The sequence below is a fragment of the Agelaius phoeniceus genome, chromosome 2 (assembly GCF_051311805.1).
Source record: "Agelaius phoeniceus isolate bAgePho1 chromosome 2, bAgePho1.hap1, whole genome shotgun sequence".
NCBI lineage: Eukaryota > Metazoa > Chordata > Aves > Passeriformes > Icteridae > Agelaius > Agelaius phoeniceus.
The window spans coordinates 63,565,824-63,586,913 of NC_135266.1; the positions used below are offsets into that span (position 1 = coordinate 63,565,824).

The following is a 21,090-nucleotide window of genomic DNA, read 5'->3' on the forward strand; positions in this document are numbered from 1 at the left end:
GCTCTTCATTTGATGTTTTATACCTTAATCTCTTCCTGCTGTCCACTGTTTCCAAATGCCGTTTGTTTTTACATGTCATAGGAGCTTATTTCTTCTTCCCTGCTACAAGCTGAAATATTTTAAATGTAACAAGCTTGTCATAATATACATTTGCTTAAGAAAAAATGATTGGTCTTCTGAGGACCATTTTATTAATCACAGTTTAAGTCACTAGGGCATTGATTTCTTTTAAAGATGGAAATACACTTGAAGACATTCTCCAGCTTACAAATGTGTTATCTGGTGACAGTGATTTCCTAAGAACACAAATAGCTTTCAAGGTACCTCTGTGAAATATTATCTGCTTTACTTCCCCCCCCCCCCCCCATGCAGTCAATTCAGTCTACAAGCATCAAACTTTATTCATTTTTACTGAAAAGAAAGGAAAAAAGTCCCATTCAAACTGTTTTAAATATTATGGCATTTTTATTAATGGTTTATTAAACCAGGTAAGCTTATATAGAGCAAAAAAATCATTTATGTAAAATCAGGCTGTAAACTTTCTACATCATTGGGTGGTGGCCAAAGAATCCGGCCTCTCTGGGGCAAATAAATGCTCTGTTTTACAAGGAAAGTCCATGGAGTGTTCAGCTAATGTAAAAACAGCAGTTTACATAGTTACCAAGCATTGTAACAGAACTCTACAGGTGGATACTAGATGACAAGGCAGTGCTGGCTTTTAGCTTCAGTAACTTACGAAAACCTTCAAATGATCTACCCATGTAATGTCTTTTTTCTTTTCAGACTCCTTTCTTGAAAACAGAACATTGCTTTTTATTTAAACCCCAGACACAGTTTCTGCATGACCAAATTTTCACTTTTTAATAAATACCTTTTTTCTGTGGTATTCTAAAACAGAACAATACTTTATTAAATATTTAGTCTGCAAGATACACAAACACTAGGTTGTTGCAGTCTATCTCACCACAGTAAAACACATCCCTAGTTTCTTCTGAAATGTCCCACAGTTGGGTTTCAATATTTACATACATGCACCCACATTTAACCACCTAAGCCAGTAAGGGTGGTTTTTATTTGAACACATGCAATGAAAATTTAAAAAAATTAAATAAATAAATGTTTCTATGAATGTAACACTATCACATCCAGGTCAGATGATACAAAATAAAAGCCAACACTGACACATTGGACCTTTAGAATCACCCTCATTCAGTCCAGAGATGCTTTTTCTCAAAATTACAGGCTTTGTTAATTATTCTGAAATTGCAAGTAGGCTTTAATGTGTATGGTTGACTGGAAATAATGAGCAGGAAGGAAGTAAATTGGAAAAAAAATGACACTTTGTTCTATTAAGCCAAAAATGTCTCGTTCCAAGCAGCATGCCATTTCAGCTGCAATCCCTGTTCAACTACTTTGTTATGAACTTGAGCTAATGGAGGAGAGTGGTGTCCCTCTCCAGTGCTATCATTCCATGGAGTAGTGTCCCCAGAGAGCCAGGGAAGGTTTCTGATCAGATGCTGAGTCAGAAAAACCCCCATCATTTAATGTTTATAGTTTTTTGTTTGATTCTTCTGAGTAAAACAACAGAAGCGCGTGGAGAGACCTTTCATAATCCACACTTTAGGAAAGCTGCAGTGACCACTGCCAAGCCAGCAGCAGGTGTGGGGGTGCCCAGCTGGTTCCATTTCCCAGTGGGACTGGATGTGTGCCAGTGTGATGCCATAGGGGTGAGTGGGACTGGGGCTGGTGCCAGCTGCTGCCCCAAGGCTGGGATGTGGTTGTACGCCCTCGTTCCGTGCACTGCTACTCTGAAGAAAGTGCTGGCAGGTGAAGCTGGCATCTCAGGCTTACCCAAGGATACGGAGCCGTGGCTTACGTGGAATCCCTTGTGCCCACACTGGTATGATCAGTGCTGGCCTACAGCACACAGAGCACACAGGGTTGGCAGCAAAACTGTGCCCTACAGCAACACTGTTTCACTGTCTGCAGGAACCTCTGGCTGGGTGCTGGTGCCAAGTGCTTCTCAACACAACTTTAGCAAAAGTGATTCCTACCCCCCCAGCAAACCTGTGTTTTTGATGAATTGGCATTATGTCTTGGAAAGGTTTTGACCACTTCTGTTTGAATACAAAATACTGACACAGCTGCTAAGAACAGACTTAATGCTGCTGGAGGAAGTCATACTCATCACCGAGGGGGTGGAAGAATGTGCTTGTTAGCAGTAGATAATCCAATGTATTTCTAGGGAGGGTCTGAGGCAAATATCAAAACCACAATTAAATATTTACCACAGCATTTTCTAAAGTATTTGCTCATCACCCTCTTCCTAAGTAAATTCTGCTACCTGTGTGCTTCACCTTTCCACTCACACACACAGGGCCTGGAGGGAAGGGGGTACTACTCATTACTCCTCTTCCTCTTTTTCCTCCTACTGTTCTTCGAAGAACAGGATTGTTTGAGAAATGAGCTTCCAATATAGTAAAGAACAGCTATTTCCACCTTAGACATGAAGATGTGATAATTTAAGGGAATTAAGTTCTTAGAAACCACATTTGAGGATTAGAAAACATCATCAAAGGATTCTGTGGCACAGCAGGGACCTGCAGGAAGGCTGCATGACTACTTACATAATTATATTTGTGTACTGAGCCTGGTCATCCAGCTTTTTTCTTCCCCATTTGTAAAATACTGCAAAAGGCACTTGAAGTCACTACACTCAGTCAAAATCTGAAATTCTCAGGGTTAGTTCACAGTTACCTGTTAGAAAATTCAAGTAAATGCTCCATAAACTCCACATCTTTTGTAATGGGGCAAACCTCACTCTGTGCAGCACTGGGAGGGTTTTGCACCTTAACTCACTTCGGCCAATTAGGAATGAAGCATCTACTCTACCTCAGCCACTGATGAGCAGTGGTGGGAGAGAGGCATGGCCAGAGGGCATCTCCTCTCTCCTGAACAGCCCTGAAAGGAAAGTGGAGTGGTCACCTCACAGCTCTGACCACAGGAGAATCTGAAATGCCCTATTTGGACAAGTTACCTTTATCACCATTTGGAATATAATGTCAGTTCACTCTTAAAATTTAATTAATTTGAAGTTACCACTTCAAAATAATATTTTTCTCCATTTTTCTGAAGTTGATCTGTCTGAGGAGAGATAGTAAAACAGGAATAAATAAGCCTCAAGCAGAACTTGAAGAAAACTTGTTTGGGTTTGTAACTAGGTGGTTTTCTTAGTAGTAAAACTTGCAGCATGGTAATTCACACCCAGACAAACTTGACAAGTGCTTCCATTGGAGTGCCAGGGACATGGCCTGGTGTAATGGAAAGGGAGATCTTTTACATTCTGGCTAAACAATGAGACAAGAACTCAAAATTGTAATATCCTGCTAAAGATCCTCATAAATTAACTCCCAAATAAACACCAAGTGAGACATACCCTCCTACAACCCGAAAGCCTCTCATCCTAAAGAATTTACGGTATTTTACCATATGTCCAGAAAAACAAGTTTCTATCTTCACTGGATTATAAAAAGAAGCCCATTATGGCATATTAACTGAATTTTGAGACAAAAATACACTATGAAAGTTTTAGCAGCAAAGAGGTCACTGTGCCATAAAATCCAAACACGGACTGTTTAAAAAAAATTAAAGTTAGACAGACTAGATAATGACAAGCTTAGTTTGTTTGACTTTGCGTGGGAAAGGGCAGTTACTACATTAGATTTTTGTGTTAAATTCTGGCTGTTGGCAATGAACAGTCACCACACACCTACACTGTAGCCACCCTTACAACAAAGCCTACATGTTAGTGGACTTTTACACACTCCCTAAGCTGATGGACACCGAGACTTTCCTTCCGAACCATTGCACATTCTGACCACGGAGGAGTTCTCCAAAGGAAAAGTATTTCCAGAAGGGAAGAGGATGTGCTCTTCAGCTTGGTAGTAGCCAGACCTCAATTTCGGAATGCTCCCACTCTGCTGGCTTTGCTAATGAAGTTTTTCAGGAGGTCATGGTCCATGTCTGCAAAGCCTTGAGTTTGTGTAACAACAGTCAAATGGTTTATACAAAATCTGAAGCAAAATTCTTCCAAGTCCTAGGAATAAATTTGAGTAATTTGTATTATGAATGACTGATAAAATTATTAACATTGTTACTTTGTTTCAAATCTGTCATTTAATTAGCAGAAAATATACCAGATTGCTGCCATTATCAATCCCTTTTCCGATCCTTTTGATGAGATCACAAATGATAGGATGAAGATTTTTCATACGAAGTATTCAATAAACCCACTTTGAGAAAACAGGAGTAGCCATCTAAATCAACTCTAGAACTCAACTCAATTCCATCACATTTACTAGAATTTGCAACACATTCATTAGAAAAGTTACCAACAAGTGAAGCCATCAAATTGCCCCAAACAGAACTATTAGAGCATCAACAACTCATTTCTTGTCCTCCCTGCACTGCATTCAGTAGTGAATGTCCTGTGAAAAACAGCAGATCTGCTAGTCATGCTGGAAATAAAAGCAAAATATGATAAAAAAAGGGGATGAGGCTTGCTGGACACAAACTGCATGTTAGGATACATGTTAGGCAAACTAGGAATTTAATCCCTCTGTCTAATGGGATTCCCAGATAGCACAAAAGGTTGTGTCTTGTCCTGGTCTCACTGTAAGAGGATGCTCAGCAGTTCAGCACAGGATGGGTACACACCATCAAGCCAAACAACCAGGATTGCATGCAGCAAATTCTTCCCACTCAAACGCCTCACAACAGTGGCAATCCTTCTCTCCATGCACTGGCTCACTCTCCTTTAGTTGGGTCCTGTGCAACAACTTGCTGTGAAGAAAAATTAATTAACTTCTGCAGCCAGAGCTGGAGCCAGCAGCAAGGAAGTCAGAATTAAACCATAAACTATAAAACTCGTCAAGGGTTACAGCAAAAAGAGTAACCCATGCCAATTTGATTCTATGTTAACTACACAAACATTGCAGCCTGGGATTAATAGCAGCAAGATACTCAGCAGACTACCTGTGCATTTCCTTTTGAAAACTTCTCCTTAGATTCCATGTTTCAAGATGTAACTAAAGCATCAACTGAAGCACAAAATATCCTTAAAGAAGAAATATGGTATAGCAAGTATCTTTTATCAACAACTACTGGGAAAGTAAAAAAAGAATGAGAATAGAAGCAGCAAAAAAACAGAGGAAATAAATGTAGACAATCAAAGACAGTGACACCTTAAGTTCCAGCAGACTTCTGAAATGGTACTTTTAGAACTTTAGCTGCTTTACAGTCAATGTGTGAACTTCTATGCTAGCTAAAACTATCAGCAGCTAATTTATCTGATGCTGTAATGAATAGGACCATACATTATAGAGAATCCTGGTCACTCATTTTGCAGTTTCAAGAAATACTGTCTTTTTAAATTCTGTTTTATAGAAGATGATTAGCCTAAACTTTGCTACAGTGTATATGAGAAATATACTTAAATAACTTGTAGCAGAAACTCTTTGTATTTTCTGAGGATAAGAAAAAATATTTTTGTACCTCTTAAATCCTAACAGATGTATACAGTAGTCAAGTTAGTCTTCATTTAATTTGCAATGTGAATGGCATGTCACACATCACTGTAATCTTTCACTTGCAGTGTTCACATTTAATGACAAAAAATAGAATTCTATCTCTTCAAGCTTCCAAAACATGAGGCTTCTTTCATAATTCTTCTTTTGGCAGTTTTCTACTGAGGTTCTGACACTGCACATGGTTCTCAATGTAGTACACTAGAAGATATATTAATGTAGTACACTAGAAGATCCTGGTTTCTTCCATGATTCCTTAGAGGTTATCCCCATGTTTTTGAAATCTTTTTTTAAAGAAATCTTTGCTGCACTTCCACCCCTTTCTGAGCTGTGGATGTAGGGAGGAGGGCAACAATACACTCCTGAGTTTGGCACATGCTGCAGCCAGGGCAAGTGAACCAGTTCCTCATCTGACAATTGTACGAAACTGTTACAAAGTGTTTTGAAAGAGCAAAACACTGAATCATAGAAGGAAGAGGAGGATAACATGTATTTAGTTATCCAGCAATCCCTTTTATTGTGCTTCAGGCCTTATGAACTCTGGTACTTTGTTCAGGCTAGTTTTACTACTTCACAACACACCTGAACAGATCTTTACCTCCTTCACCAGATACAGACCAACCAAAAATACTTCTGCTTTGAAGATGTTCAAAAATTTTGGAAAGTTTGTAAGAGGAGAAACTAAAGAATAAAATTTTAATGAAAAATTTGCTGTTAAGAGAACCAAACCATTGGGTCATGCCTTCCTGTAGGGTTTTCCCTGCTATGCTGGGCTTGTAGCAGCACAGCACACTGAAAGCACAAGTCCTTTTGGACCCAGCCATCCATGCCCTCTGTTTCTGCTACCTGGGTTACAAATGCCTTGTAACTGGCAGCTAGCACTCTTACTATCTACTGATCTCTTCTTATCCTCTCTCTCAATGCACAAAACTCACTGACTTCCAGTCTCCTCTTTGCAACTCCTACACAAATCCATCTCCATACAGCACTGACTACTGCAACATTTTAAATTCAGTGTTTGTTTCAGGCTCTTCTACTTGCCTCCCATACCTGAAAGATATTTATAACAATGTCCCCTACATCTGAAATACATAAGCAGACTTTTTGAATAATAAAACCCACCACACAGTTATTTCCACAATCATCACAGCACTAGGAAGATGAGAAAAGGAAAATATCTTTGAAAGTATTTCTTTACCAAAAAAGCATGCATAACAGGTTGAATGCTAGTGACTCATTCCAGAACCAAGGGCAGAGCAGATGACAGGATATGGGGGGAGTATTAACAATAGGTAATTTATTGTATGTCAGCATAATTCATTGTAAACAGTACTGCTAAAGTGGATTTTTTTTTTAAAAGCACAAGTGTAAATATGCAGGGACTTTACAGCTGACTCCTTCCACTGCCTGTAAAAGTCAGCACCAGAATAATTGTACCAGATACTGGCAGACAAAATGATCAGGTGGAGAACTCAGGAAGTGAAAGGGCAAAATCCAAAGGCAGAGATGTAAATGGCAGTGAGAAATTTGTATGCCAAGCCCTGCAATGCCACATGACAAGGAAGGAAGCAGATTAAGAACCCTGACTCACAGGGGCAAGCCAAAAGGGCAGGAAAAAAACACTAAACTGGGAGTTTTAAAATTTTTATTTAACAGCTTAAAAAGGGGGAAAAAAAACCCATTTGTTAAGCCAGAAAGGGAAATTACAGTAATCATGCCTCAGTTAAATACAGTCATGTTTACATTAGGCAGCTTCATTTCTCAGAAAACATCTGCTTACCTGAGGAGAAGTTCTTACCTGAGCTTCGTACTTGACAGCAGCAGAGAGGAGAGCGATGGCATTCTCTTCACAAATGCCTTGTTTGATTGTTTGCTGGCAAAGCTTTTTCAGTCTGTTTTCTCTATACAGTGTTGCCAAATCTAGCAGCCCTGTGAAAATTTATACAGCTTTAACTATTCTGGTGCAAAATCTATTAGTGGCTTTTCAAATTAATCAATCATCCTTTTGTTTTAGGCTGAATTAATCAAAGACTTGCTCTGGTTTTTTTCTCTAGATGATGTGTGCATTTTTAAGGTCCTCTACAGACCTATCAAAAAAAGAACCATTTTATTACTATGGAAGTGTTCTGTTCTCTTGTTCTCATTCTGGACATCAATTACTGGCATACATCCTCTTAAGTTCATGCAGGGAAGAGCTGCCTTTTCAGTCAGGATCAAAAATTGCTACAGCTACTCAAACAAGTAAACTTTCAGGATAGAATACGTGCCTTTCTAAATAAAAGAAAGTTCTTAATAAGAGCAACAATAAGTTCTTTCTGAAAACTTTTCACCTTTGATCTCATTGCATGCCCACCACTCATTCTCCTTGGGCATGTTTCCTGCTACTGCATCCTTTCTTCCTGACACCTGCCAAATTCAAGATTAAAGTGCTGAAACTAAAACCAACAAGCCCTGCTTTCCTTACTCTGTAATGACAACATAGATTGAACTTTTCGAAAACAAATCATCTGAAGTAATTTACATTTATGGCAAATACCTATTGCATCTTCAGGAGGGAGCCTAATGTTGTCTGTATACAGATATTCCAGGAAGGCTCGGTAAACAGGGTAAGAAAATTCACTCATTTCTATAATTTCATCATCATTATTGAGTACGGAGCGGAAATGTTCACACCTACAAAACATGAACAAAAATTGTACATGGCAAAGAGTTAAGCTTGAAAGATGAGCTGCAGCAAGAAGTTGGTGAAAAAAAATAAGTCAGTCCTACAGACTAAATACAAAAGCAGAACCTCTAGCTACATTATTTCTTGCTTTGAACATGTTCATTTCTTTAAGTCTTACAAGCCTGATATATATAATTCAGAATTTTATTTCTGTTGTTAATATTTTATGGCAGAATTCATTTTCACTTACAATGTCTACAAGGATTATCCATCTGGTTTTGGTGCCATTTTTAAAAATACATTATACATTAACAACCAATTTTATTACCTGTCTTGTAGCACATAAATTTAGACATTTCTGAGATTTGACCTGATTTCTCTAGCATTTCCCAATGAAGAGGGAAATGATTTATGATTTTAGATATCATTTACTCCAGTGTCAGAGTCCATACACAATCTAGCATTAATCATGACATTCAAGGATTAAATTACTGAAAGTGAAGACACTCTCACTCAGATCTTTCATCATCTTTTCCTTATAAGTCTGAATACTTTTGTGACAGATACAAACAAGGACAAAGCACTGCCTTTGGTAGCTGTAATCTGCAACTTCCAGTCCACAGTAATTTACAATGCACTGTAACTTACTGTTCCCTAAAAAGCCTCCTAACATGCACATTGTTTTCAAGTTTTTTATTGATAAAAATAAACATCTCCACTTCTGATAACTTCTCCTACAACAACCACAATTTAATCATACTTCTTTGTACTAAACTAATTTGTAACTTTGTAATACACTAATTTGTAGCTCTCCCACATCTGAGCTCTCTTCTTTTACTCAAACTTTCCTGTAAAAAGTAAGATGGTTTCCTTTTAATGTCTCTGAGACAAAACTACAACTTAAAGACAGTATCATTTAAATCCAAATGAAAAAATATTTAACTAATGACTTTTTAAAAATCTTATTATTTTGGGGATTTTAATAAAATAATGGAACCTCTTGTCTAATTCATAAAGAAATAAAGTCATTATCTAGGCTCTGCCACATCTTTTACCACATTCTGGCATTGGGAGAGGCAGACAAAACCTCATTGTTTTGCTTCCCAGAGCCCCATGTTAAGTAGTGGTGACTATGCTATCTATCCAGCATGGATCGGACCTTGGGAATGGTCTGTGCTCCAACAGCACCACACAAAAGTCAGAGAGAAGGTGGTACACATTGATCCCTGAAAAATTAAACCAATGACAATAAAAATTGGTTAGCACACATCCTCCAGTCTGCAATTATCTTGGAGTGACTGATCCCTTGGAATGTCTCTCTCGCTGTCACTATCCCTGAGCAGACCCAGCTGCACCCAGTGCAGCTCTGGCTGGCTGACTGCAGGGCTGGTAAATCCCACTCCTGCACTGGGATGTGCCTGCTCCTGCAGGCAGCGCTGGCCTTGGGCTACTCTCACTGACATTCCTCCACCACTGCCAGCCAGTAACCACCAACAATGGGACCCAGCTCAAGAACAGGAGTGGAACAAGATGGAAAGAAGTCCTCATAAGCAGTGAAGAAATGACTAAACAATAAAAAGGAGCTTTTAGCAGCATAGCTTTCATGACAATGCTTCAGGCCAAATGTTGCAAAACACCTTTTTAAATACTTTGATCCAGTTGCACCATGAGAGTAAAGAAAATATTAGTTTTACAGACTGCACCTGTGCTTTATTATTTCCCCTCACAGTATTTTGGTAACACCATATATATAAAACCATTTTAGAATTGGACGTTTCCTTCACAGAAGGCCATATAATCTGAGAAAAATAAAGGAAGAAAAAGGAAATATGGGAAAGCTACATATAGGCTGATTATCAGGAAAACAAACATCAGGAACTGTTGTCATCTTATTGCAGGGGTTCCATACTGTTGTCTCCTGATTGCAAAAGTTTATTGTGGGCAGCTCCCCAGAGCTCTGACTCTTTCTTCTTCACAAAGTAGCCAGCTGACTCCAGCTCCCTTCTCAACCAGCCAACCACTCTTTTATAGCACTCTTCTCATTGGTTACAGCTGTGGCCTGTTACTAATCTTTGGTAATTGGCCCAGCTACAACTCCTTAGGGGTAAGATTACTTTCTACACTATCTTTATTTTCTTATATTCTATCCACCTACAATTCCCCATTTTTCTTTTAATTATGGAATTGCAGCATTTCTAGAAGGATGTGTTCAAATAAATTAACATTATGACACATTCATATATTTAATTTAGAACTAATAGTTATACAAATGTTCAGACAACATATTACACTATGAATATAAATATATTTCTAAGTGTTAGTTCAGTTTTACAGCATCTCCGTTTACAAAGTACTTATCTTCAAAATCTTTTATACTCATGCTTAACAAACATTAATAGCTGCAATTAATATACTCCACTAATCAGTAAACACATTGTACTAAATAATAGAACTATTCTTTTTCCAGTTCTTACAGTTGCTTTAATAAATTCTCCCCTTCTTTCAGTTTTGTTGCTTTTCCTCATGCAGTTCTCTACCCAGATCACCACAGGATCACATTGCTTAATGTTTAAGTATTCTTTCCTGAATTGCCACAGGATCTCATTGGTTGATACTTAAGTCCCTTTTCCTGAATCCATGGGGTCATACAGTTTAGTATTTAAGTCCTTTTCCTGAATCATGTCGGGGTCACCAATTGTTGTCATCTTATTGCAGGGGCTCCATACTGTTGTCTCCTTATCACAAAAGCTCCATACCTTCTTGGTGTTTCTCATGGGCAGCTCCTCAGAGCACTGACTGTTCTTCACAAAGCAGCCAACTGACTCCAGCTCCCTTCTCAACCAGCCACCCCACTCTTTCATAGCCCTCTTCTTCTCATTGGCTACAGCTGTGGCCTGTTAAAGTCAGGCCTGTTCCTAATCTTTGATAATTAGATTATCAAAGATAATCTAGCTGCAACTCCTTAGGGGTAAGACTACTTTCTACACTATCTTTATTTTCTTATATTTTGTCCCCACACATACAAGGAACATTTTGGGCATACACAAGATTTGGTGTGGTATCTGATGGAGAACATGTGGCATTCTAAATGAAGAGGGTGGACTACAGGCATGAATGTAATGAACAAGCAATGAAAACATAAAGGGAAGATGAAAGTAATCCAGGTAATTAAAGTAGTAAGATGATAGAAAAAAAACCCAAACAACAAAACAAGGACAGGCAAGAATTAACGGGTAATTTTAATTTCACACGGTAATATACAAGAAATCACTAAGAGGACTCAGGAGCAAAAGTAGGAAGATGAAAGTGGTGATAAGCTGAGTGAGATGGCCAAACATCTTGAGAAAAAAAATAGCAAAGAGAGAAAAATATTATAACTATGAGGAGGATGAAGCAGAAGCAGTTAGCAAGGCAGAAGAGACCTAAAGCAGTGTCTCTAGGATATCACAGGAGAAAGCACATTAGCAGTAACAAATTAATCTCTCTGCATGTTAATAACAATGAGATCATTCTGTAGATCTGCTTACGTAAAATCTCACCATAAAGTGGTCATAGCTTGCAAAAACTTGTAAAAACAGAAAAAAAAGCCAGCTTAAAAGTCAAACTCACTGGTTAGAATGTTTAAAACACATAGAACAAGAAATCTGTCATAAAAGGAGGAAAAAGATCATCTGGATTGCACCTACAGATGTTGCTGAAGCAACTGAAGGGTCCTGTGGTAGGAAAGAGTGCCAAGAATAAACACAACCCCCTCAAATCATTCTGGTGGAGGAAGCCAAGCATTTAAAGGAGGAAAGAACTGATTCTAACTACTGACAAGACAGCAGAAGGAAGTGAGCCTTTTCCTCAGCAGCAAAAGGTTATTGGAAATCAAGGTCAAGGCCATTTAGGAGCACAATGGAGGATAAATGTCAGATGGAGAGAAGTGTAGGCAGGTAGTAGAGCAAAATGTTTGATAATTACAAAGAGAGTAACAGTGAAGAATAGCAGATGAGTCCCTGACTCAGGGAAAAGGGAATTTATAAGAGTAAGTCAAGAATTTTTAAGAATTTTTCTGCAGTGATGACTCAGCACAGTAGACTACACTACACAGTTTAGTTTATACAATTTATACTGTTTGTTTCTTACCTAATTTTAAGAAGAACTTTATGAACATGAATGTATTTTCCATCCACTAGGAACTTCAGGTCTGCAGTTTCAGGGTTGTCAAATTCCTTCTTTAGTGACTGGGCAACTGTTAGATGGTCATCAGGCTCTAGAATAAATAGGGGACTTTATATAAAGTAGTAAACAATACAAATATCTCCCACTACAACATTCTGGGTATCTGTCAGCAATTAAGACTCTTAATAAATACATCTTAAAGCTAGTAAACCCCCCCCAGCAGCCTATGTGTTCTGTCTGGGCCAGAAAAGCAAAGAAAGGACAGCTTTCTTCAGTCCTTTCTAGTTTCCTGCTCCAAGCAAATATCTCTATTAAAAAAGCTGTGAATTCCACTCCTCTAACTCATCTATATAAGGCCAGAAAAAAAAAAGTTAAGTCTCAGAAGTTTACTTCTCCATATGAAGGAAAATGCTATCAACCATTAGTCAGTAAAATATATCAAATTGAAACTGTTAGTTATTATAAGAGCCTCAAAAGATTAATAAAAAATTATAATAAAATTTTCTGAAATGCTTCCATAAGGAGGCATTATATTACAGCAAAAATGAATCTATTACAGAAACAACATATTGGTTGCCAGTGAAACTGCCCAGTGCAATATCCCTAAAAGTAAATACCAACACTTACAAGTTTATTCTAAAAGAACTGCTTTCCCTAGACTTAACGGTGCTAGAAGGACAGTGTGTCAAGGTCTGCATACTGCTGTTGGTGTCATATGTTTGCATATCCAACAGTGCACATGATATTTGCATTATAAAGTTACCAAACAGCTTTGAAAAGTCCTCCATTATTTGCATACAAAATTTTTACCTACTGAACTGATCCAAATCTCCATCACACAGCCTCAGAGAACCAACTTCTTTAATACTACTAAAAATATCAACAACAACCCACTTTACCCCCAACTCTTATTCTTAACTGTGACAACATTTTGCCTTCTTACCATATAAATACATGTGGGTCAGTAATTAGCTGCTCTCTACAGAAAATTACATAAATGCTAGGTCCTGTAACCTATCAAGCTAGAAATTAGAATAGTATTCTGCTGGAAATGGAAAGACCTCCACAAGCTCTAAAAAAGCTTAACACACACACACACACACACCTTGATACTGTTACACTTTGTTTAGCACAGTCATTTTGCACTTCATTTAGAGAATGTCAGGTATGCACAATCTGAGTAGGTACAGGTAAAATGGATGGGGGAAAGAAACACAATATAGTGATGATAAAAAAGAGAAATATTTCTGAAACAATGATACAATAAAGTACTTTGTTAGTTCTTATTTCGTACAATGTGTGGTTTATTTATTCAGACTTCTGCTTCAAAGTTAACTGGCAATCCAGGTGTCTACCAAGACACATCTCCAGTTGACTTCTTACAGCCATCAGAGGAAAACTGAATATAGTGGGGTTCAGCTTTGAAACTCTTAGAGGGAAACCAGCTGCTTTTATTTGTTACAGCAGTGAAAGGGGAGCCTGAGGAAGGAAATGAAGAGGCACTTCCCACTGACAAGGCACAAAGCCAAGAAAACTCCTCAGCAGCCAGTGCTAAGAATTGTATTAGAAATGTTAAAACTGCCACAAACATGGAGAGAATGGGAATGCCTGGGTATGGAAGCACCCCAATAAAAGGGACAGAGAAGGGCTGTAAGCATGGCAGATGTCCATGGCATACAGGTCAGCAGATGTAAGATGCCAGGACACAGCTGCCTGAGGATTCTCACCACACATACATCAGATGACCAACAGCAGTGAGTCAGTCCTGAGAGCTTGCCAGGGTGGGACAGGATGAAGAGGCCAGTCACCCTCAGCTCCTGGAGTGTGCAAAAAGGCACAACTGACACCAGCACAGTCACCTAACTAAAAACAAGCCAGAAGACATGACAAGGACCTGACATCCAGCATTCTTTTTCCTGTGTCATCACAAGGAACTCTGTTCAGACCTCCTGAATAGTGCCAGGATGCTGGAGAGATTACTTGGCACATATGAAAAAGTGGCTTTGAAAGTGCATCTGAAACTTGTTTTATTTAAAAATAAAGTAACCTTTCCTCCTGTAAGGCTTTACCTTATGCTTTGGTACAACATTGCTGCAGTGTTGTAGCTCTATTTCCAAAGGGTCCCAAAGTCAGGGTCAAAAAATACCAAACCCCCCCCAAAACCCACATAATAAACAAATATGCAAACCCCCCAAGAACAACAACAAACAAAACCCCAAAACCCACAACAGGCCAAAACAAACACACAAAAAAACCACCACAACAAATAAAAAACCAAAACCCCAAGAAGCCAAACAAAAAATCCAACAACACCACCGCAACTTCATTAGAAACCATTATGGGATTAAATTGTAGCTAAAGAATGAGCTCTCTGGTAGCCAATGCTGTATACTGAACTCTTTCTACTCAAGGCCATCAAGACAGATCTTAATGCTAATCAAACACCTGAGATCCAGCAACTTGTCTCTTCAGAAGACCAGGTCACAATCACTTGTGATGAGACTGAGTGCTTTTGGCCAATTAAGAACATGGGAATTTGGATCCCTCAATTCTTAGTAGTCTACTTAAGGGCATCAAAGAAAGCTTCAGAGTTCCTCAACTCAAATCTCCAAATTCAAATTCAGATTTTTCCACCCAGAGCCACTGGACAGTCACACATAGAGGTGACACAAAAAACCCCTCCCCACAGCTGAGGCACTTCCCCATAGAAATGAGCTCTCAGGATCTCTCACTGGTCAGAGTGACCCCGAGATACATTAGAAAGTCTCGTTTCCCAGCCCGGGGGTCGAAGAAGGAGTCAGAGCTCTTCAGTTCTCGGTCTCAAGGTTGTTTATTGTAACTTATCTATAAAATTCTTTCTCCTGACCTGCTGAGGTCTGCTCAGCAAGACAGTCAGAGGCACTCTGTCTGCCCCCAGGGCAGTGTTATCTTTTTATACTAAAAACTACGTGTACAATATTTACAATTACTGTCCAATAACCATCACCTATGTTAGACAGTGAGCTTCTACTCTAAACCAATCTAAAAGTGCCAACATCACAGCAGAAGATGGAGGCTACAAAGAAGAAGGAGAAAGGCTGGACACGCCCAGATTCCTTCTCTTGTCCCCTGAACCCCCATTCTAAAAACCCCAAAAAATCTATTTTTCACCCCGTGATAAATTCACTATCATTCTACTTAAACTGTTGTGGCTTGCAGATCTTCATATAAGGTTGGTAATTTTTTTTTCCCAAGGGCTAAATTAAAGGCACAGGGGTCTTGGGCTCTGTGCCAAGGTCTCTGAGCCCTCCAGGGCAGGAGCTCGAGTCCTTCAGGGCAGCCAGAGGAATTTCCTGGGTTCCAACAATGAGCCACATCAATAAAACAGACAATTGTCGAGCCCTGCCATCAGGCTTTACCAATTTTTTACCATTCCACATTACCACTTACACATACATAACATGTCATTATGACTATGCTTCCTGGTGTAAGTTTTTGTGAGAAACTATGTTTAGGCTTCAAATACACACAACTGTTGTATGAGCTACCAGTTCTATTTGGAAGGCGTCAGAATAAAGAACGTTTTGGCTCACCTACGGAGAGCAGGCGCCACATGACGGCGGGGGTGGCGAAGCAGGCGAACACATCGTCGGTGCAGGCGAAGTGGGTGAGGTGCGGGAAGGTGACGGACTGGCCCCGGCACTGCCCCCACATGTACACCTGGCCGCTCTGCGTCTTGGCCGCCGACGTGTGCGCCGAGTGGCAGGCGGCGATCTCCACCACCCTGAATTGGCAAGCAAACAAAAGGAGAAAAGCGAGTCACTCCCATTAAGAACAAAATGCAGTAAATGAGCTCACTGCCTCCTGTCTTTCTCTAGTGCAAGACATGCTTTTAAGCGTGCATGTAAGCAAGAATGCTTTCTGGTCACACAGAGCAAAATTAAAAGGGCTGGCAGTGTTTCTGCAAACAGTGGGCACTCCAAGTTTCTCTTGGGAAAGCATCTTGGGAGAGAGCAGCCAGAGTGGCAGCAGAGCCCAGTATCTGCTGCAGCACATACTCTGCTGACCCATCAGCTCTCTCAAGCAAAGCTATGATGAGTTTCAAGTCTCTGAATGTCCTTGGTGGTGCTGGGCAGTGAGGGGAGTAGCTGTATTAAGCTGTAGAGAACAAATACTTGGAGAAGTTGAAGGAGGAAATAAGGATGCATTAAAAAATAATTAAAATTGCATTTTGGCTTATAATTGAAAGACAATGGAAGTCTTTTTTCTGTTTGCTTATTGGTAACAATTATAAGCCAACAAGTTAAACATACTTCTTCTTACTCATGTAATTATTATAACTTATGTTTAAAGGACTTCCATTCTGAAAACTAAAATTTAGAACCAAACAGCACTTAAAGCTGTTTCTAAGTGTCCTTTAGCTAGGCTATGTCTCTAATCCCAAGACTGATTTAGGACTTCAAAACTCCCACTGTGTAAAGCATTACACAATCCACTGTTTTGCAGTCTGAACTACTGCTTGTTTACTTGTGTTCTCAGCTGCCTCAGGATAATGGCAGGGAAACAACTTGTTTAAAGCTGTATGCACAAATCTTGCAGGCTTTAGTGAGGCAGTATTTTCACTGACACCAAGAATTCATATTCTGACCGACAAAAGCCAAAGGTAGCATGCAACATTAAAACTTGTATTAAATTCTTACTGTAACATTTTAAAAGTGTCTGGGAAAAAAAAAATCAGTAACATTTGAAACAAGTACACACACAGAAATAGCAATGCTCATGATCAGGCCATGTCTCATCACCAGAGCAGAGATGCCACTTCCTCACAATGATGTACTCAGACACAGGGTTAAGAGGGACATCTCACTTTCCTTCTTACTCACAATAGGAGCCCAAAATTAAGATTTCTGATCATATACATATTTGGCTTTACAACAGAAACAACTGCCCCACTGTCTCTCAAGGACCTAGAGGAAAATATTTAACTTGCAAAAATTGAAGCTTTAATTTTAGGCCACAATACCAAGAAAGAACTCCTCCCTTTCTCTCTCTCCTGGATTATGAGCCAGATTTAATAGCAGAAATAACACAAATTGCAGATGTCCACCCTTCACTTTTTCTGAGTACACTTCTTGTCAAAAGTAGCATATTAAAATACAATTTATATTCACAGACAATAAAGCCTTTATTGTTGATTTCAAGCAATGAAACTACACCACTGAAGGGAAACTGCAATTAAGGCCTTTAAAGAATAGTGTGAGCCGAAGCAGAAAATAGCATATTCAGGCTCAGAATGTTCAGTTTCTCTTTCACAGGGATGGTTATGGGACAGATTCAAGCACTTTTAGTGAAAATTCTCTTCACATTAACAGATTAACCATTGCAAAAAATTTTAGCCTCCTTCTCCCAAAAAAAAAAAAAAAAAAGATTAAAAATACCATAATTTTATGTAGTTCTTCTGTGAGTATGTCAACCAATGTCTGATTGCAAGACTGTAAGGATTACCTGTCCTTATCCACAATAACTGTTGTAGGGTAAGACTGGTTACTTTTATTCCCAGTACCTAACTGGCCATATGAATTGGCTCCCCAGGCATATATCTGACCTTCATCTGTTAGCACTAATGTATGTGCATAGCCACAGGCAACCTGTAAGGAATAATAAAAAGAAGAAAACCTCATTTTTATGCAATAGTAAGTTAATACAGATAGATACATCTTATGCTATAGGTTAATGCCATTGATTCTAGGCTAGTGTAAAAATTAAAAATACAGATAAGTTTATTAAAAATGGAAGGAAAGTAGATGAAGTGACTCTGGGGAAAAAATTTACCAATGAGAAACCCTGACAGTAAGAGCAGAGCAAAAAGAATAGTTGAAAACTGAGAAAGAAGGAAAGCTATATGACAAATTTGAACAATACGCAGAAGAGTGAAGATTGTCTTGCATTGACTTTGCTCCATGGACAACTGCTCCAATATGAATAGCTTCACCACTGGAAAAACAGCTAAGGTCTCCATGGCTGATCCTCTCATCCCTGACAGCCACACAAAACTGCCCCCTCCCTGTGCCAGAGGATCAGAGGACCCTCTGCTGAGAAAAGTTGCCATGCCTGGAAGTGTTCAAGGCCAGGTTTATTGGGGCTCTGAGGAACTCAGTCTAGTGGAAGGTGTCCCTGCCCATGGCAAGGGATGGAACTGGATGGTTTTTAGGGTCCCTTTCAACCCAGGCCATTCTGTAATTCTCTAAACTTACATCACTGGAAGAAAACTCTCACGGTACAGTCTGAGAACCACACAAGACAAGCAAAAAGAACAATCAACCAGGAAAGAGAGAGAAGAGACAAAACTATCCATTTTGATGGCAGCCCACAACTGTATCAACTCATAACTTCATGGAATCTCCCTTGGTCCTGCTGAGCTGCCTCCTCACATCAGATTGTCCAAAAAATCCACTTCATATATGCAGCACATGCCCCACATACAGATAGACAGTGGCAACATTACCAGGAGCAGTCCTGCTCTGCAGGAGTTCGTGTAACTTAGTAGACAGCTACCAAAAAACCAATTTACATTGTTCATAACCAGCTCACCTGTCTTTATATGATCTGCAAAGACACACCATAAACACATATACTCCACTGACATCCATGAAGCATGTGATGTACTTTAAGTGAAATAAACCATCAAGTTATTTACTGAGTGGAGATCTACAACATGGTATTAATCGGTATCAAGTAAAGGAAGTGGATGCAAACAGAATCTAATCCAAACTTGCTGGAGCATTCACTCTCTAAACAGAAGAATAAGTACAGGGGAACATAATACTCACTTTATTATGTTACTATCCAACAGTAGTTGCTACCAGCAAAGCTACTGTCTACATCCTAGGCACTGAATATAAAATGATGTCATTAAATAAGTTTCTTTTAAAATACTTTAAAAATTCATAGCTTTCCTGAGTAAACGCAATAAATAGGATCCAAAGTTCAAAATGCTCTTGCAAATTTTCACTAGTTACAAAACCGGTGTTTTCTAACAGTTTGTATCATTTTCCTGTCAGTATCCTCTATTTTGCATGAATCAATTAAAAACTTCCAGAATCAGTCCTGCAGTAACTTTAAATATTTATTGTATAAAAGAAGTTATCAGTTTGCTAGTTACACTGGTGGCAGCCCCACTACTTGGTAAAGTGCAATAATCTTCAAAGGTCAAGACTAACTGTGGAATCATACCAAATGTTAGCCAAATGCAGTGGGAGGCAATTTATCAGATTCCAAACACCAGTAAGTCACTGTGGCTGGAGTGCATTCTGAAATGAAATTCAGTCCACAAGACAGACAAAATGCTAAACTGCAGCATTTTTCCAGAAAAAAAAGGCAGAGGTTAATGAAGAATGGAATATCCTAGAAAGACTCTGTTACTTACTAAAATAACAGCAATATTTTTAATGAACTTTCACAGAAAAAAAGAAGAAAACAAAACAAACATTTTTAACAGTCTAGTCATCTAAGTAAAATCCTGACCTCACTGAAGTCAATGGCAAAATTTCCACCGAACTCCACAGGGTTACAGTTTCTCCCCTGTTGGGAGAGGTCCACTTTAGGACATGTGTTTTATTCTGATGTCACTTTTTAAACAAAGGACTATCTCCTTCAAAGGCAGCATATGCTGTCTATGGGGCTCTTGCAGAGGCTCCTGGAGGGTTTGAAGTGAAGCAGCACAGACCTACCCGCTGCACACGAATGCCTTGCAGGGCTGCGATCCGGCATGGCGTGGGCTGGTTGCCGCTGCTGCCCAGCCCCAGCTGGCCATTCCCATTGTACCCCCAGACATAGACCTTGAAACAGAGACAGGGACTGTTAGCTGCTTGCTACTATTCACTTCTTTTTGTTGTTTTAGGTAAACACAAGCATATTCACACATATACCTTCCTATATAAACACATATATATACACACGTTTTTCTTTAAAATGCTGATTACATACTCATCTAGAATTCTTAACTTCCACATTCATGCTCTTTAGGAGTTAGATTATGTAGGACTACAATATTTTAATAGGAAGAACAGAAAATCAGTGACTCATACAGCTGCCTGCCAGCACAGAGTAAATCCTGCACAATACTTCCCTTCTTCAAAGAGCTGATTTCTCATTCCAAAATCTTCTAACAGAAAACACACTAGAACAATTATAAAATGGAAGCTGTGCACAGTTTGAGTAGGCAGCTTCATGAAAAACATAAGAAAAAGGGAAAACACTGAGCTCTGATAATTTCAGTGACATTATGTTTTACTGCAGTCAATACCTACTTAGTTCTAAACTCAAGTGTTTGGAGAAATAGAGCTAGCAAGATGTATACTGCCCAACATCATCAGCTCATATGAACAAAATCTAGAACTCTACAACCTACTTGTATCTTTGCAAAGAGGATAAAAAAGTATGAGAGAGATTCAAGAGGTACTCCAGTAGAAAAAAAATATATGCAATGTACTTTTGTTCTCTTAAGATATGTGAATATGAGCACTGAAAATTAAAATATCATTCAGTGATTATTCTCACATTCACTGACTACTCTCCCATACAATACTTCAGATTCTAGTATAGAGAATAATTTATTTGTCTATGAATGCTAAAGACAGCAGTTGGTATAATAACAAAGGTTGTTATGAGCAGTATAAGCAGCTAGACTCAAGGGCG

General features: G+C 39.0%; 1 protein-coding gene across 3 annotated transcripts in view; it reads right to left on the bottom strand.

Moving 5' to 3' along the window:
* Positions 1 to 440: 440 nt before the first annotated feature.
* RCBTB2 (RCC1 and BTB domain containing protein 2) overlaps positions 441 to 21,090 on the bottom strand; it is a 34,237-nt gene continuing 13,587 nt past the window's right edge. For 2 of the 3 annotated variants that reach the window (XM_054628502.2, XM_077173697.1), the window contains exons 7-13: positions 20,124 to 20,231; positions 17,899 to 18,041; positions 15,987 to 16,177; positions 12,379 to 12,505; positions 8,122 to 8,258; positions 7,384 to 7,514; positions 441 to 4,096 (exon numbers count right to left, since the gene is read on the bottom strand). In XM_054628502.2, the coding sequence (XP_054484477.1) occupies positions 3,956 to 4,096; positions 7,384 to 7,514; positions 8,122 to 8,258; positions 12,379 to 12,505; positions 15,987 to 16,177; positions 17,899 to 18,041; positions 20,124 to 20,231 (978 nt within the window). In that variant the 3' untranslated portion in view covers positions 441 to 3,955. Of the gene's footprint in view, positions 4,097 to 7,383; positions 7,515 to 8,121; positions 8,259 to 12,378; positions 12,506 to 15,986; positions 16,178 to 17,898; positions 18,042 to 20,123; positions 20,232 to 21,090 lie in introns of those variants that run through there. The other variant, XR_013180917.1, reaches the window with a different exon arrangement.